Genomic DNA, 18,136 nt, shown 5'->3' with positions numbered 1-18,136 from the left:
GGTTTTCAATCAAAAGAACAAAATAGGAATCATAGTTATTTATGTTTTATTATATCATATATCAATCTGAAGCGCGCATGATTGTATGAAATTTAAATTTCGTTGCATTTATATGATCAATTTCCAACACTTTTAACATTACAAATTTTAAGTGTGTTGATTTAATATTGAAGAGTGTAAAATAGACTTTTCAATCATTTACTTATTATTTATATTTCTAAAAGAAAAACCTGGTCATTTTATCAAGTCCACTACCTAAGCATAAATTTCCAACTACCAAAACCACACTACTTTACTTTACCCTTCTCCCGCATTCACCCGTTAGTCCGTTAAGTCGCAATTACCCAAAACGACCAATGGCGGAGCCGTACGGAACCAACGGCGGAGTCGACGTGGACGTTACCGCAGACAACGGCGACACCTACACCAAAGGGCCCCACCGGGAGGAGACTCTCTACGGTGTTGCCCACCGTCTGATTGCCGCGATTTTCTTCCCGGAAAGCACTAGCAGCACCGCTCGTGCTCCGCTGTTGCACCGGATCAAGACCTCTCTTGCCAAGAATGGTCCGCTATTTCAGGAAGCTTCTAGAAACACTGGGCGGAACCTTCTTACTTGGACTCGTAGGGGCAGTCCTCTCCGAGCACTCCTCGTGATCTCTGTGAGTGCATTTCGTAACTCCTTTGCTTTGACTACTTGTACCTCGTGCCTTGACTACTTGTACATTGCAATTTAGGAAAGTCGATCCAACTTTCTCCTATCTTTCTTTGAATAGAAAATAGGAATTTTGTTTTTGGGAAATGTTACTGCAAAAATTTTAGTTCTGGAAATAACATTTGGTTGGATTATGTGCTTTTATGGTTTATGGATCTTGATGTTCATTTTGGTGATTTCTTTAATTTGTTTTCTGTCAATTTTTATTAAATTGAGTCATTCAGATGAATTTATGTTATAGTGTTTTATATACATTGACCCAATAATTCTATTAAATCTAGGTCTTTTTATTTTTTCATTTTTTTTTTGAAAGAGGATCAGATATTAGATCTCGATTCGATTCTGTTTGTTCCCTGCATATGTTCTATACGTGGTATTGTATCATAAACACTAGTACATCCTAAACAATTACTTGATGTATGACTTTGTAGGGTTTAGGGGTTTAGGGTTAATGGTTTAGGGTTTGGGGTGTACACCCTAAACCCTTGATGTACGACAAAGTCCACAGTAAAGTTGTGACACTTGATCATAGCTCAATTGTTTTAGTTCGGTTAGTTTTATTTTTTTTATCTTTATGTATGATGTTCAGCACCATAATTATTTTGATCTTCCAATACACATTTAGACTACTATTTTCCCAAAAGAAAGTAGGTAACTGAGGGACCAAGTTCCTCCATTTCGTTGATAGACAACAGAGTACACAGCACAGTTGTAGGACCTGATGATAGCTCAATTGTATAATTGTGTTAATCTGACTCTTCTCCTAGTTTTCTCACAATATGGCTTCCTCTTCAATGCCCACTCAAACACCAATCTCTCTTCCAATCATTTGCAAGCTCATTTCAATGTGATTTGATTCCACCATCTCCTTGGTGGGTGGATCAATTTCGTTCCCTAAGAATTTTCTTTTGGACGAAGAGCGAGACTTGTCTACTAATGTGAATCCAAGGTATGAAAGCTGGCGATGATCAATCATTGATGACCTTGATCAATATGACTATCACCACTGGCCCTTTTCACATTGTTGGCTGCACCTCCTCCAAGAGAGGTATGGACTACATTAGAACACAGATTCCCTTCTATAATTCGACCAAATATTGTTCAATTAAAGACAAACTTGCAGAGAATTAAAAAAGGATGTGATAACATTGATGGCTATATTCATCGTATTAAGGAATTGAGGGATAAACTTGGTGCTTTCTTAATTGAATGGACTGCCTTCTGAATACAATGCTTGTATAACCTCCAAAACTCTGTCAATGGAAGAATTACATGTTTTGTTATTTGCTGAGGAAAATACAATGGCTGTCTCCCACACTTCTTTTGCCCAACAGCTATGGTTGCATGTTTTGTTGTGGTTGGCGATGCTAATCAGCGCAACTCTGAGAGGTTTAATTCCAACTGTAGATTTAATTACATGATGGGAGGAGGTCAAAGGATGTTTCATAATTTTGGTGGCAGATTTCAGCCAAATCAAAATTTTGGTGGCTCTAATTCTAATCGAATGAAGGGTCAATTCAACAATGGGACACAAGCAAAAGTTTCTCATTCAACTACCCAATTTGGAAATCAATCTGAGACCACTCACAGCTTTCCTCCCTGCCTTGTCAGATTTGCAATCACACTGGCATACTTTGTACTACATTTTTTTTTTTTTTCATGGTATGGACTTGACTATCAGGAAAAAATGCCATCTCCTTAGTTGACTGGAATAGAAGTGGCCAACACGTTCATTACTCATATTGGTCAAGGTCTTCTATCAACTTCATCTAATTTTTTTGCTCTAAATAGCATGCTTAAAGTTCCTGCCATTGCTTCAAACCTTTTATCTGTTCATCAGTTTTGTCTTGATAACAATTTCTGCTTCTATTTTGGATGCTTGTACCTTTTATATTCAGGAAATGTTGGGGAATGCCTTATACATAGGCCAGAGTAAGAATAGATTGTATCCCATCCAGCTTCCCCATATTCCACTTTAAAGCTTACATCTTCTACTACTGCTCTTTTCAAGCAAAGAATAAATCACAAGTCTGGCATGATTGGCTTGGCCATCCTTCAAATCTAGTTCAAGTCTTTCTAGACTTCTTATTTGTAATAAAGGTTCTAGTCACTCTATTTCTCTTTGTACATACTGCATCTCTGGTAAAATGCCCAGACTTCCTTTTTTAGCTTCAAAAACTATATCTGTTACACAATTTTAGTTGGTGCATGGTGATGTCTGGGGTTCTGCACCCATTCAGTCTATTGATGGTCAATGCCAGCTTTTTGGTGATATCCTTTGGCCACAAGTCTGGCCTTGTAACCAGGAACATGCGCACCCATACAGGCTATACTTAACTCTTTAAACCCATTTACAATTTATTACATTGTTAATGGGTGGAAGAGGAACCAAAGACCAAGTTCCTTGTTACATTGTTAATGTGTATTCCTCTGCCCTTGCAGCCCTCCATTCATGGGGATTTAACAGCCACAGAAATGCTAAAGATAAAACAGGTAGTAAATCTTCCATAGGCAGTGCAGTTAATACATTATAAGGTGCTGAATAATTTGAAGAATTAAAAGAAACAGAAGGTCAAGTAGATGAAGAAGAAGAATTGGAAGAAGATGCTGTAGAATTGGATTTTGAATCTGATTGAATAGGATGGGTAGAAGGTGGAAAAGCAGGAATTGAATGATGGAAGAGAGAAGGAGGCACTGATGAAGGAAGAGCAAATTGGGGAAGGAGGACCCAACAATGGAAGAAGAATGTTGCTTTTGACTCTTGAGAGAATGTAAGAACTGACTCATTAAATATAGCATGTCTAGAAATATTGGTTTTAGATGTAACAATGTTATGGAACAAAAAGCCCTTATAATCTGCTTTATATCCCAATAGCACACATTGAGTTGCCTTAGGTTCCTGGTAGGTTTCAACTTGTTATGATTGTATGTTGCAACTCAGGTTGCAACTTGTTTTGATTGTAAGATTTTAGATAGGGGTAACAAGCACAACCAAAGATCCTAAGATGAGCATATTAGGTGGAGTAAGAGACTGACTGCACAGATTGCGAGATGGCATTCGATTATTCAAATAAGTAGCACCTGTAAAAGAGCGATAGCAAAGAGACATTGACATTGGTAGCTGCAAAAGAATTCTTGAGCACAGTAAAATGCATATTTCATTATCTAAAGGGTATAATTTCCCATGGCCTTCACTATGGTTCAGGTTCCTTTACATTAGATGCCTATGCAGGTGCTGCCTGGGCTCGGGTATCCTATTGACAGAAGAACTACCACAGGATTTCTTGTTTTTCTTGGATCTAGTCCCGTCTGTTGGGGAGCTAAGAAGCAACCTAATGATTCTAGATCATCCACAAAGCAGAGCATCGGGCATTAGCAAACACTGCTGCTGAGTTAACCTGGGTCGGGCAACTTCTTTGTGATCTGCACATCTATCTTGCTCTTGCTACCAGGTTTTGGTGATGATATTTCAGCTATTTCAATGTCATCTAATCCTATGTTCCATGCTAGGACAAAGCAGATTAAAAATTTAAAATAGACTGTCACATTGCAGGGGAAAGTGTTACCTGTAGGATCTCCTTAGTTAAATATGTGTCTGGTCAGGATCAACTTGCTTATATATATATATATATACACATATGTTTATTAAAGCTTTGGCTTCTGCTTTTCTTCTTTTAAGGGACAAGCTGACATTAGGTTCCCCTTCCATCGGTTTGAGGGGGTATGATAGACAACAGAGTTCCCAGCGCAGTTGTTACACTTGATCATAGCTCAATTGTATTAGTTGTGTGGTGTTTTTACTGTTGTAAACAGTGCGTTGTTTGTTAGTTGAGCTGGGAGTTAGCTCCTTTGCAGCTCTGCTATATTTGTAGGTTACCGAGCAGCTATGTTTGTGAATGAGAAATCTCTTTCATTCATCAGAAACTGTCTTCTATTACTTTCTAGTCATTTGGGTAAGTGTTGAGAAGGCCATTTCTTGCATTAATGTCTACTTTTTGGGCAATTTTCTATATTATGGATCCAAGAAATTTTTTTTATATACGCATGATTCTGTGTTAATAAATATTCTTGATATTGTTATTTTTAATATGCTTACATGAATAATAAGTAATCACAAAAGAAAATGCACTCTTTTTCAATGTGCCCTATTGTTCTTGGATTTTTTAATTAGTTTGATTCTAACCAATCTAACTTTTCAATTAGACTATTGATATCCTTTGATATTGACATAGATCATTCCATATAGACACTTCAGTTAACAACTGAATCTTTTGCTGCAGGTTGGCACGATTACTCTTGTTGCTTTGACAGGATTGCTTGTCTTCATGCTTTTCTTCCTGGCAGCAACTGTCAATGCCATCATTATCTCTCTTCTGTTGTCTTTGGCAGCTGCAGGAGGATTCTTGGCCCTTTTCTTTGCTTGTGTAGCAGCTATATACATTGGAGCATTATCTGTAGCTGTTTTTGTTCTTTCCACGACAACAATTTCTGCGATTGTAGCTGTTGTGGTAGCTACAGGTAGAGCACTGTGACCATTACTTGTCCTAATTCTATTTATTTTTCTGTGACCAGTAGTTATCTAAGAATAACTTTATTTTCTGAAATTTTTCTATAAGTATAGCATTTACCAATGTAATAATGGTTGATTTCTAAACTCTTAACTCCTTAAAATGATCATACGTACTAAGTGAACTTAAATTAGAAATTAAGTAAATTAGAAACCTAAAAAAGAAAAACAATTTCCATTCAAAACTAAGTGAAGTGGAATCAAGGTTACTGTGTAAGGCGCTTCAGGGGTCCTATCGGTCTCCATGAATGAGATTATTGAGGTCCCAGTCATTGTCTTTCTTATTTCTTTTTACCTTGGAAATGTTTGTGTGCCCCGTGTCGAACCTTGCCAATCTGATCAAATATATGCTTCAATTACATTTGCATCAGGAGACAACTTTTAGTCTATCTACTTGAGAAAGACTGAGGCTACTGACCTTAGTTTCCTTTGGCCACTTGATTCTCTGTATGCTGCACTGTTTGCCTTCACTTTGTACCAATTTCCCTGGCTTTGTGGTCAAGTATATTCAGGGCTTGTATAATGCAGTTCATTGCTGGGTTTTATTGGATCTATATTTTGAGTCGAATCTGATGCCACTTCCCATCAAACCAAGGTTCTTACCACATTTCTTTGTTTTCTAACTAGGTTGGATTGGATTCTTTTGGACTCTCTGGCTAGCAACAAAAAAAAGTCTGGGCCTTGCTAAGCACTCCTTCAGCGCGACTAGTTCAGCACTTTCAGCTTACTCTTATGATAGGCACACGCACCATCATCAAGCAATAAACAAGGTTTCAGATTGAAGGGTAACATAAATAAAGGGTCTATATGTGGAAGCATATACCTTGTGCATGTTCTTGCTTTGCAGAACATTCTTGAGATCTATGAGAATGTTGTTTCTAGATGGTGTTGCTTATCTATGGTTTGAGACACTTTTGTTCAGAGTGCTATTAGGCAAGAATAGGCCAGGTAGGCCTTCCTACATGATTGCATGGTATTGTATAGGTTATCTAAGTTTGTCTATTTTCTTGTCTTTATGCAACAACTATATAGTGGCCTCTTTTGTATGAATTTGTGTTGCATCTCTATTCACCCCAAGTTCACTGCAGATGTTAAATAGCACAGCACAAAGGCATATGCTGTATATATTAAACGCATTCCCACTTCCTCAAGGAGTTATGATCAGGCTTTTGTATTGAATTTCATTGGTTGTTTCTAGTTTAATGCTGTATATTTTTGGTTTTATTGGGTGCATGTATGATCAGGCTGCCTCAGGAGCATTGGGTTTCAATTCAGATTTATAATCATTGGGTTTCTTTTACTTGGATACCAGTTTTATTAGGTGCACCTCGGAGTGTTGTGCAATTTGTTGTGCAATTTGTCTCTACACGACATCTGTTCTAGGACAGATGAGAAATGAAGGGCATTAGCTAGGTATGAGTTTTGATGGGTTAGTCTGGCATTGAGTGCTGAAGAATTTGAGTGTTTCAAATTCTAATCTGAGCCATTTCCGTCTCTGACTTGAGTCACTCCCAAAACACTGAGGCTTTAGCCTCGTTTTTCATGCTAGTTATACATGGTAGAGGCTTGAGTTTCGTTGTGTAATATCCAAAAGCAACATGGTTATGGGGATGATGAACATAAATGGTTGATCATATCCAAAGCTTCGCCAGATGGTAAGCATCATGTTTGGCTGGAGAGGAACTGCAGAATATATAGAACTCAAATCCATTCTTTAGATCACTATGATCGAGTTTGATGCAAAATGTTCTTCTGTCAGTGACTCTGCAGCTGAGGGGAATTGTTTTTGTTTCCCATAATGTTCACTTGGAAGTTTTGCATAAGCCAAATTCAAGTCTCGCAGTTCAAACAATTCTCTGCACAACCATCTCTAAGTAATCTGTTTAGGTCTTCATCTTTGCTATGATATGGATCCCCATGGTGCGTCCTGAAGGTAGTGGTCGGCAAAAATGTCATGGATTAACAAAATCTTGGAAAGAACGAAAATGCCATACCTTTTAGTATAGTTCTTGACATTTAGTAGCACATCCCACTTGAGATGAGTATGGATTTTCTGCTGATCTTTTTTGTGTTAATCTCGTACTTGGGTTGTTTTAGACTAATGTTTACTTATCTTCTCAATATATATAAGTCCTAAACACTAAACCTTTAACCTAAAGCATCTCAAAAGGACGTTGTTTTAGACATAACCACCAGCTTAGCACCAAATGGATCAGCAAATGATTCTCTTTTGATTGGAATACAAGAATTTGGGCAGCAACAATGAGAGAGTCAAACTATGATGAAATACAAGCTTTGTCCATTTCTGAAGAAAACCCACTGCCAACTTTTACACAAGTATGATGTTGTACACTCTCCTGTATCAAACACAAAATCATGATTTTCCAGTCCAACATACAATGATTCTTCCCACCCAGAAAATTCCCAGTTTACATCTAATTTCTTCTTCTCTTCCCCGTTCTCCCAGTTAACGACCTAATAAAATTAACTGCAGGTATAGCCACTCATAACAACACCCTAAAAGAAATTGTATCCACTCAAATGACTCAACTTGCATCCTTATCAAAAAAAAAAAAAACTCAATTTGCATTAACATGACCTATGACTTGCTCACCAACACCCTTGTGTACTTGTAACACTAACATTCCAAGAGAGTAAATAAATAATGAAGAGATGGAAATTGAATCAGTCATGTGCTTTGCCATGCCAGTCCGGTCTGCCTAATGTGAACTCCAGGCTTGGGTTTCTGCTATCAAAATTAGATCCCAAGTAGCTCTTCACTTGTGTTGAATCACATTCCTGTAATTAACAAATTTGGTCACCATTTGCCAGAATGCATGGCTAATTTAATTAATTAAATTCAATGAGGTGCATGTGCTCAACGTATGCATGCTAATCTTGAGCGTAGCCGAGTGGGACAGGACAATCACTTGGAAGCCTAATTTCTCAACCAATACAAAAAGTTCCAAACTCAAGTATAACTGTATATTTTTAGTTCTTTGCAACAAAAAAATAAAAGGATATTATTCAGAGACAAAAAAAAACGTTTTTAATCCCAAATAAATTAAGTTCTCCAAACTAAGTCAATTTTTTAGTCCAATTTTTATGTACCAAAAATAGTCCAACTTTTGGACCTAACCCATTACTCATTACTCATCACCCAATACCCAATAATCTTGTATGAAAAAAACTGCCATTCAAGAACAAAAAGAAAAACAAATTAAAATCCTTCATTTGTTAAGAAGAGGAAAAAAATTAATCCTTCAAAATCATAATTATTTTTTTATAGTAAATCCCAAATTTTTGTTTTTGTTTTTGTGAATATCATAGGGTTCCATTTTAATAGTCTGCCTCATGCTGGTCTTAGGTATAATGGAATTTTAATTAATTATGTACATGCATGCATGCATGCGTGCATGAGTACATCAAATGAATATGAATATGCAATTGAAAACAAATAATGATTTAATTAGTACCTGAATTTGGTGCCCAGATGTTTTCTGTAATTGGGAGGACACTGGTGTTTTTCGGTCCATGTCATGAGAATTAGTATGTGGAAACGCCTCTCTACTACTAAAATTCATTTCATAGAGAGAATTAAACAGTTTTAGTTCGAAATCCTAATCAAAAGTTAAAGAAGGCATCAACATATATATATATATATATATAACAAACTGCATATGAATATGATTCAAATTTTATACTGCTCTCAAACAGCAAACCTGTAAGAAATTCCTATAGTTTATAATTAAATCTGTCTAGCTAGCTTGTTGAACAAACAGTAGATTCACATTATATATAAACTTCATATTCACAGCTACATCTATATATATATATATATATATATATATGTACAACAAAAATGCATTATATATAAACTTCATATGCTTATCTTGCCAAACTTTTCTGGCATCTTGTGGACACTGTTTGAACCATGCGTCTTGCTTTTCTAAACATGTAACTCCATAAGAAAGAGAAAAATATGCCCTTTTACAACTTAATTTTTAGGTTTTAACTTTCAAATTTATGGTGTTAAAACCTAAAATTTCTATGATTTATTGATTAAAAAATGGGGATCCAGAAGAACATGTTCTTCTATATGTTTACGAGGAGAAAAACATAATGAGACCTCCAAAATGATAGTGGTGTTTGGTGATGATCAAGACCAGGAAAGGCTTGGGTAGCATTGCTGTGAATATATATATATATTACTTTCAATACCGTTTCTTTGGTAATTTTTCTCTCGCTCACCTCTTTCCTGAAACTAAATCGAGTGAGTTCAAGAAATGAAAGAAAGCCTATATATATATATATATATATATAGTGCTCTAAAACTAACTGATTAGCAAGTTAATACAAAACTAATCATGCTTTTGGGACCATCACATAACTAATCTCATAATCCGAACCATCAATTATTTAGGTCATACTTTAAAGATCATCATTGCAAAAAATTAACTAAATCGGAAATCATTTAGTCATCTAATTGAAATCAAATAAATTGACGATCAATATTTTCGATAAAAGCATATAAATACTTGTTGTTATAATCAAATGACTAAATGACTTCCGATTTTGAAAATTTTTTACAATGATGATCTTTGAAGTAGTGCTAAAAATTAGACGGTTTGGATTTTGAGATTACATTGTGCGGTGGGCCTAACAAGGTGATTAGCTTTGTATTAACTTACTAATCATTTAGTTTTAGAGCATTCTTATATATATATATATATATTCTCAATTGCTACTCTAAAGGTCCCAGCTAGGCCCGAATATATGGCGACCTTTTCATTTTCTACCAAAATGTTGGGAGATTTGTGTGGTTGATGTGTGGATCGGTGTTATCTCTAAGATTTTGGGGGCTCGAGATGAACCATAAAAATTGAGCTCGAGACCTCATCATGTACATTCACATGATTTGAGCTTTAAAATTTTTTCATATTATTTGAACCTATAATATACAAAATTTATGGCTCTAAACATTTGGAGGCCTTCAATCTGGTCCATGTGTCTATATATCCACTAATGTCCTATATATATTAATTAACCTTATAGGGGTATATATATAGATAATTTCGAAATACTTGATGCATGGTACAATTTCTCTCCATTATTAGCTTTTGTAATTTTGTCTCCAAGATCCTAGTGAACAAGCGACTTGTGATGAAAGTAGGAGATAGGTGCAAAGCTCTAGCTAGTGGTGAGAGAGGATGAGAAAATGAATTCAGAGAAGGATATATGCGTCAAGAGTTTAATATATATCTTTTATTAGAACTAAAAAAAATAAGTAGATAAGTAGTAATTAATTACTGGGTTGGTTTATATTCTGCAATGAATGATTATTAGATTATTAAACTGTATAAAAAATGATTTTGGTGAAATATAAAATCAATATACATACTAAAAAATGTATTGAACTATATTTGCAGCTAATTAAAAATTCACCAAAAATACAACAACAAAGAAATTCGACTAATTGTCAATCTATTTACATAAAAAATTCAGATTATTGTCTATATACTACAAAATTTAGACTCAAAGTCAGTGAGTTAACAATAAACAAAAAGAGAGTGATCGATACTCGAGAGAAAAGGAAGATTGGAAGAATGAAAGTTGGAGACTAATTTTGTAATTTTCATTAAAACAATATATTTTTTAGAAAAACAAAAAACAATTGAAAGGGGTTGAGAGGGGCACAGGTCCACACTAGGTCTGTTGTGCCTATGCCTCTCTTATGTTAGGCTTAAGCTTGGAGTAATTTTTGGGTGGGACATTAACACTGCCACATGATGTTACTAATTAATCCACTTATATAATAATGTACACGTGTATATTTATTAATATTATACTCTAAACCTATAAGCTCGGCATCCAGCCATATTATAGCACGTTGATTAATAACATCACATTGTAGTGTTACAATTATAATTAAGTAACAAATTTTTTTCCTAAGCTTTGTACAATTAAGCACAATAATGCATGTGCATGGTTAAGGGCTATTTTGGGATCGAGGGTTAGTAGAAAAATATGCTTTAAAATTAAATTTTGATGGGTTAATTAGGTGATTTGTTATAAATTTTAGAGGTGCTTATTTTCAAAATTATGATTAAAAGAAGCTGTTTTTGGAGAGTCAAAATAAGAAGGTGTGGGTTACTCTACTTCACAGCAATACCAAACTGGCATTAAGAACTGTGTCATGCAAATGTGTTTAAGACCATTACTCGTCTTACGTACATACTCCACCTTTTGTTGGTCTTCATCACATGTGATAGATTCCTTCTCTTCTTCGTGATGTTTATCCCTAAGTAGAGATTCAATTATCCAAGAAGGTTCCTATCTGGATAATTGACATTTGAGAGTGAAAATCCCAAACAGATTGCCTTAATTTCCCCCAAATAATAGACATTTGAGAGTGACGGGCATTTGGTTTAATTGGTGGATTTGATATTCCCTATTCTATCCGGCCGGAGTCTCCTAATTTATGGTGCTACATCGTCTAGTTTCTCATGTGGGTATTAAAATGACTTAGATCTTTCCACTTATTGTCAATTTGTTTTGAATATTCTAATTAACTTTTACAAAATCTAGCTCAAAAAACTACATAAGGCGGAACTATATATACTTAAATATGGATCAAGGACCTATAATCCAATATGTTTTGAGGAAATCAGTGGGTATTTAGAAACTATAACGATGTGAATATAAGGCAAGTAAATCACAGTGCCTAGATGGAAATATATCATGTATATATAGTAAGCACATTTTGACCCTTCTAATTAAAATATGTGCTGAACTACACAGTCTACACTGATCTTATGAGCACTCCAAGGACAGCCTCTAGAGTTTTTTTGTCCACTGAAAGTTCATCCTTTATTGAAATTAAGAATTAAAATAATAAAAGCAAATAGCTAGAAAAAGAGGGCAGGTGTTATGCCCATAAGTTTGTTTGTTCTATTTTTTGTTTTTAAATAAAAGATCAAAGCTAGAGAAGCTAAATGTCATTAATTTGACAGGGATGCTATATATAAATCAAGGTCGAGTACGATATATAAAATAATAAATATATATATTGTTATTCCAACTTTGAAAAAGTGGATGAGCAAGGGAATGATCTTTTTGGTGATATATGTAATGTCCTTGTGGAGAGAATAAGAACCACCCGAGTTTAAAATTATAATTAGTTAGTAACAATAAAGAATTAATACCCAAAACATCATCAGTATTCAGTTCTAAAGAAAAAGAAAAAGTGTACTTAGCTAGCTGTGGTTGCTTTATCTTAGATATATATGATCCTAATTCACGATTCTGATTGTGTTTGTTACTTTTCTTTAAAACCCATCAAATGTACAAAGAAAACAAATCTAATTGTATTTGTTTCTGGCTTTAATTGAGTTGAATAAAATATTTATGTTAATGATGGATGTAAAGAAAGAAAATATGGTGCAGAAGAAAAGACGGAAAAAGATAGAGGAAAACCATGCAAGTAGAAACTTATAAAGCAAAAGCTGGTGGGAAGGGGAACCCGGCCTTTTATTCTTTTTATTCTTTGAAAATGGTGGACGTGGTTTTGCACTCCTAAGCTTATAAGGTACCATGCAAAAGCAAAAAGAAACCAGCAGTACGCATATTAAGTCCCTCCTCATCAGTGTGTATTCAAAAGTACGTTCAGTCATTCTTATTGGCATATATATATATATATATGTATGAGAGAGAGAGAGATGAATGTAGAGATAAATTATATATATATATATATATGTATACCTTGAAGAGTTACTCCAAAGGGTGTTGGAAGGGTAGTCCACGTCAGCTGGTTGCACCGTGGTCGACCGATCACGATCAGATGGTCCTCGTTGCTGATCAGAAAATTGACTGTGTAGTCCATGATGATGATGATCAGTGGCGCTGCCAATAGGAGAGATGACATCATCCTCACCAGATCCATCTGATTGTCCTAATTTAAACAGCATCAAATTACCCCAATTCAATGTCTAATAATATTTAAGCTGCATGTGCATAATTCATATAATATGGTATATGTATATGTATGTAGCTATGTATGGTACATACATTAATATGTATGCATTCATAGGAGCTTACACATATTAATTGTCTATGTGTTGTGTAGTCATGCCTCTATATAAATTAAAACTGGAAACTGAGGAATTTCCAACTGTGTGCGGTGAAAATTTAAGATGGGGAAAAAAACAATGTGATCAGAATGATCAGTAAGAAAAAGTTAAGGCGCTGCTAAAAATTAAGAAATTGAAAAAATTTAAAAAAAAATTAAAAAGAAGAAAAAGAAAAAGAAGCTAGCTAAAGGCTGAGCAATACGAATTACCTGAAGAAGCTGCAGGCTTGTCAGTGGTCTTAACAGTTCGATACATCTGCAAAGTCATGACATTATTTCAACGAACAAACAAATATATTCAAAACTAAAACTGCAAAATATTCAAGTCTAACAGTACAAAAATATATATAAAAATATAAAAAATGAATAAATTCCCATTAATTCAGATCTCACTCTGACTCTCTCCGTGGGCTTGTGTTCTGGGATATATACATAAATTATAATGTCATGGTTTGATCATTAATTACGAGGCGGAACATTAATCACGAGGTTGATGATGGATAAGGGAAGTAATGAATAATTAGCTTTATTATTGGGAAATGATGACTACTTTTGTCTGTTATCATGCATTTTACTTTTACTTTGGATCTTTTCTTTTCTTTTTAATTGAATTTGTGTCTGAATTGAAAACACATAATAAGCAGTACGTCTGTGTAGTCCAGCATAAGTTTTCAGACTCATAGCACCCTACTCTTTAATTCGTTCATTCACAGTACTCTCCATTGGTAACTGTGCCCCGTGTAATAGAGCAACACACCGCCCCACATGACACATGAGAGAGAGAGAGAGAGAGAGAGAGAGAGAGAGAGAGAGATATGGTGTGTGTGTGTTGTGTGTGTTAATTTGTAGTGCTCTAGTACTAACTATAGCTGCTATTACACACACCTACCTGTAAATGGCTCTTGACATGAGCTAGAGTGAGATCTTTGACATCCATGAGCTCAAGAACTGACTTTGGAGTAGCTCCTGAATCCAACCTCAAAACCATTAAACAAGCAAATATATATATATATATATATATAATCTAATAAAGGAAAGGATAATAGATAGAAATCAAGAAGAAACAAAAAAAAGGGGAATTAATAATCAAAGAGAAAGGGTATAATAATTAAATAATTTGCAAAATTAAGAATAAAAAGTATTTGGTTAATTTACTTTCATGGCCACCGAGAAGCTCAACGGCATGAACAAATCGGGCATGGAGGGTGCTTGTCCATCGCATTCTCGGCGCTCTCATGCTCCGCTTTGTCGGCAGCTTGGGCAAAAATCTCGATCTCATCATAGCATGAGAAACCTCAGAGGGTCCAACTCCAATTCCGTACTGATTGGGGTGGTGGTGGTGGTGGTGCAATTGGTTCGATTTAAAAGCATCGATGGAGAGCCCGTTGAACCTTGTCGTTGATGCTACGCGATAGGCCGGCGGGGAGGACCCAACATCCGGCCCGGGGTTTAGGATGGACATGGGATCCAAGCCGCCTCCGAAATAAGGCGGCGTGGCTGAGTGAGAAGGGTAGGAATTAGCTGGCCTTTGGCAGAAGGGAAATGAACGGTTTTGATAGACGGGAATACCTTTGATGGGCCTCAAACCGTCGGATGAGAGATCGAGTAGCGAAGCCACATGGTTTATGTGACTAAAGTGATTGTTAGAACGGTAAAGATGAAAACTTTGTTGCTGGTGTTGCTGATATGGGTTGTGTGGTGGCCCAAGAGAGAGGTCAGTGGTATGTGAAGCTTGGAGTTGGGGATGATGTTGATGATGATGATAATCACTAGTTGTAGTCAAGGGGGTATGGTTAGTACAAGTGGTGGTGGTGGTGGAAATTGATGAAGAGCAAGTGGTGTTGGGAAGGGGAGGGCTAATGTGAAGAGAGAGATCAGGAAGTACAGATTGACTTGTTGTTGAAGAGGGTTCAATGAAAGTCCCTTCCAAGGGCATTTTCTTCTCTATCTTCACTTCCTGCTTCTCCTCTTCTACTTTACCAAATAGTGGGGCTCTCTCTCTCTTTCTTTCTTTTCTGGCTCAATCCAACTTGTGAATGAAGAAAGTTTCAAAAATAAAAGGGGAAAAAAGTGAAGCTATATATATATATATATATATTGATAGTAGCAAGTGGGTTTTTTTTTTTTTTTTGTTGAGGTTGAAGATATTTGAGAGGTAGGGGGAGAGAGATTTGGTTCTTTTTCCAAAGAATATGTAGAAAGCTATGAAGTTAAAGAACACAGCTAGCTTGTGTGTTTGTGTGTGAGTGTGAGTGTGTGTGTAGGTTTGAAGACCAAACTGGCCAAGAACTTAAAAGGGAGCTGCTAATAAAGCAAAGAAAGACAGCAATATCTTCTGGAACAAACAGACATGCTCACGAGAGAAAGAAACACAGAGAGAGAGAGAGAGAAAGAGAGAAAAGTCATCGAAAGCAAAAGAAGAGAGAGAGAGAGAGAGAGAGAGAGAGAGAGAGATTTGGGTGTGGTTATCCTCGAGAGTATATGTTGGAAAATGACACTAGAAGAAGAACAGCACAAGGTCTTTCTCTATCTCTCTCACATCAATTCTCTCTCTCTCTCTCTCTCTCTCTCTCTGTGGTCAAAACCCATCAAATGCACCAAAAATTATGGTCACTTTGGATTTCCCTTCCCCGGAGACGACGGGATAAAAAATGTTAGAGAGAGAAAGACACCCTCATGTGTGATTCCTTTTCCCCCACGCTCTTCGCTCCTCTCTCTCTCTCTCTCTCTCTCTCTCTCTCTCTCTCTCTCTCTCTCTCTCTCTCTCTCTCTCTCTCTCTCTCTCTCTCTCTCTCTCTCTCTCTCTCTTATATTCAATATATTTATCTTCTTTCCAGTAAATTATAGATTAATGGGTTTTCAATTCTATCTCTAGGTTTTTCAAATTCTCGTGAGAATCTGAAATTTTGTGTATAATAATATATATAATATTTAATAGGATAGAGCCATTGACCTGAGTGAGAGTGAGAGAGAGAGAGAGAGAGAGAGACCCACAAAGGGGTTTTTGTTTGCTTCCATATGTACACATCGCAAACCCTAATCCCACGTTATTAGTTACTTCTAATTCCCCTTACATCCTCCCAAATATTCCCTTCTAATCACTCAACAACCTTGTCTGGCATCCTGGGTTTTATTATGTCTTTCTCCACATGACTGTGGCCAAGTCCACCATCCTCATTGACTCCTCACTCTATATATATATGCTACCTAGGGTTTTCAAAACCCAATGCTAACTTATAAATTAATCAAGCTAATCTTAAATTATATATGGAATCCTTGAGTATATTATAGGGAATCAACCCCTTCCATTGTCAAGTTACAATAATACTATAATTATCAAAAAATGTGCATTTCTGTATACATATATCTTACTTATTAGAAATAAATAAAATCCAAAATAAAATAAAATTTTCAAATGGAACATTTTGTGAACAAAATTTGATGCGTGTAGTAGTACTGCCCATCCAATTGATTGTTTAAGCAATTTTTTTTTTTTTTTAACTAACTAGCTTCCATGAATTTTAAATTCACTTACTCCGAAAAAGAGAGACTATGTGTCATCTATTAAATGAAATGATTATTGAGAATGTTTAAACAATTTAATAATACTATAATCAACAAATTTATTTTCCAAATAATGTATCAGTATATTTATCTGTATCTTATTTGGTATCTATTTATTAAAAATGAATTAATCACCTTATATGTTCAAATTTTTATGAATGTAGCAGACTAGCAGTACCTGTATTTAAAATATTGATGATGGTATTCTATTTAGTGTACCACCCTCTCCACCCTATTCTTACCAACGAAACACTCATCCATAGGTGGTGTTTGGATGGTGCATTAATTGCTGAAATGGGTATAGTAAATGTTGTGGTTCCATCACTGTCTAGGAACACCTTTCCTACCACATTACCCTCCAAAATAAAATTCTAAAAATTTGCAGTTGTGTGTTGTTACTGCGTCGTAGTAAGGGATGGTCTTTTTCCAACAAGTACGCAAGAGAAATGTATTCTAATGAATTTTGTTTGGATAAATGCGGGAAGTAAGTGATGATATGCATATTTCATTGTCTCCAGACCTTGGGGTTCGTATCAAAACGACAACCATAACATCGACAATAATGGCTAGAATAAAAGTAAAAGCAACAAATTCAGGTCCAATAGGCACCAAGCTAGCTTAAAATTAAATTTCTGCAATTCTATTATTCTTTTAATTCTTTTTGCTGAGTAATTTTTGATAAGTCTCTCTATCTTGCTGGTAATTTATCAAATTTCTTATTAAATAATAAGTTGTAAGTTTTTTCGAACTATGTTGTAATAAGAATTTTTAAAACTCTGGTAATTTTTCTCTTGTCAAATTTAATTTTGAATTTTCTATTTGTATTGTTTTTATTTCCTCTTTTAATTATAACCATATAATATAAATCCAATGATTTTTGTAACTCTATTCACACCATTTGTTCCCAACTCATGAATAATAAATACACAACTATAATTAAAAGTCAAGTAAAAACAAGCAGAGGATTTCGATCCATCAAATTTTATGCAGTTGACCCCAAAATTGGTTGATCCATGAGTTGTTATTGGCCGATTTTCTGATATGTTAAACTTTTGAGGCAGAATGGTTGTTTAACATAGTGAAGATGATCCAAATCACTAACCAAAAACAAAAAGAATAGAACAAAAAATTTAGAACCAAGAACTTTTTTTTGTTGTTGGAAATG

The 18,136-nt window shown here is 35.3% G+C and overlaps 2 protein-coding genes across 3 annotated transcripts; one reads left to right on the top strand and one right to left on the bottom strand.

Annotated features, from left to right (window-relative positions):
• The first annotated feature begins 260 nt into the window (after positions 1–260).
• Positions 261–6,458, top strand: LOC147286382 (voltage-dependent L-type calcium channel subunit). Its single transcript, XM_086241149.1, has 3 exons — positions 261–659; positions 4,993–5,230; positions 5,907–6,458. The coding sequence occupies exons 1-3, from the start codon at positions 357–359 to the stop codon at positions 6,059–6,061; spliced, it is 696 nt and encodes a 231-aa protein (XP_086097275.1). The 5' UTR covers positions 261–356; the 3' UTR covers positions 6,062–6,458.
• Positions 6,459–7,545: 1,087 nt separating this feature from the next.
• KAN (Homeodomain-like superfamily protein) lies at positions 7,546–15,759 on the bottom strand. 2 transcript variants are annotated; one of them, XM_086241446.1, is made up of 6 exons: positions 14,563–15,759; positions 14,297–14,373; positions 13,618–13,663; positions 13,041–13,230; positions 8,756–8,852; positions 7,546–8,078 (listed from the first exon to the last, which is right to left on the bottom strand). In XM_086241446.1, exons 1-6 carry the CDS (start codon positions 15,341–15,343, stop codon positions 7,965–7,967), a joined length of 1,305 nt encoding a protein of 434 aa, XP_086097572.1. In that variant the 5' UTR covers positions 15,344–15,759; the 3' UTR covers positions 7,546–7,964. The 2 variants fall into 2 exon arrangements, with proteins under 2 accessions (XP_086097572.1, XP_086097573.1); XM_086241447.1 differs by having other exon boundaries at positions 8,756–8,849.
• Positions 15,760–18,136: the final 2,377 nt, after the last annotated feature.

Source organism: Dryas octopetala, chromosome 4 (assembly GCF_963921425.1).
Source record: "Dryas octopetala chromosome 4, drDryOcto1.1, whole genome shotgun sequence".
NCBI classification, from domain to species: Eukaryota; Viridiplantae; Streptophyta; class Magnoliopsida; order Rosales; family Rosaceae; genus Dryas; species Dryas octopetala.
This window is presented reverse-complemented; position numbering and strand designations above follow the sequence as displayed.

Bases quoted from the DNA above. Each gene is read 5' to 3' on its own strand.
- KAN (XM_086241446.1), bottom strand. From the start codon at position 15,343: ATGCCCTTGGAAGGGACTTTCATTGAACCCTCTTCAACAACAAGTCAA. The intron at 13,664-14,296 runs GTAGGTGTGTGT...ATGACTTTGCAG, and splicing joins ATGTCAAGAGCCATTTACAG to ATGTATCGAACTGTTAAGAC. The intron at 13,231-13,617 runs GTAATTCGTATT...TGTTTAAATTAG, and splicing joins CAAGCCTGCAGCTTCTTCAG to GACAATCAGATGGATCTGGT.
- LOC147286382 (XM_086241149.1), top strand. From the start codon at position 357: ATGGCGGAGCCGTACGGAACCAACGGCGGAGTCGACGTGGACGTTACC. The intron at 660-4,992 runs GTGAGTGCATTT...CTTTTGCTGCAG, and splicing joins GAGCACTCCTCGTGATCTCT to GTTGGCACGATTACTCTTGT. The intron at 5,231-5,906 runs GTAGAGCACTGT...TTTTCTAACTAG, and splicing joins AGCTGTTGTGGTAGCTACAG to GTTGGATTGGATTCTTTTGG.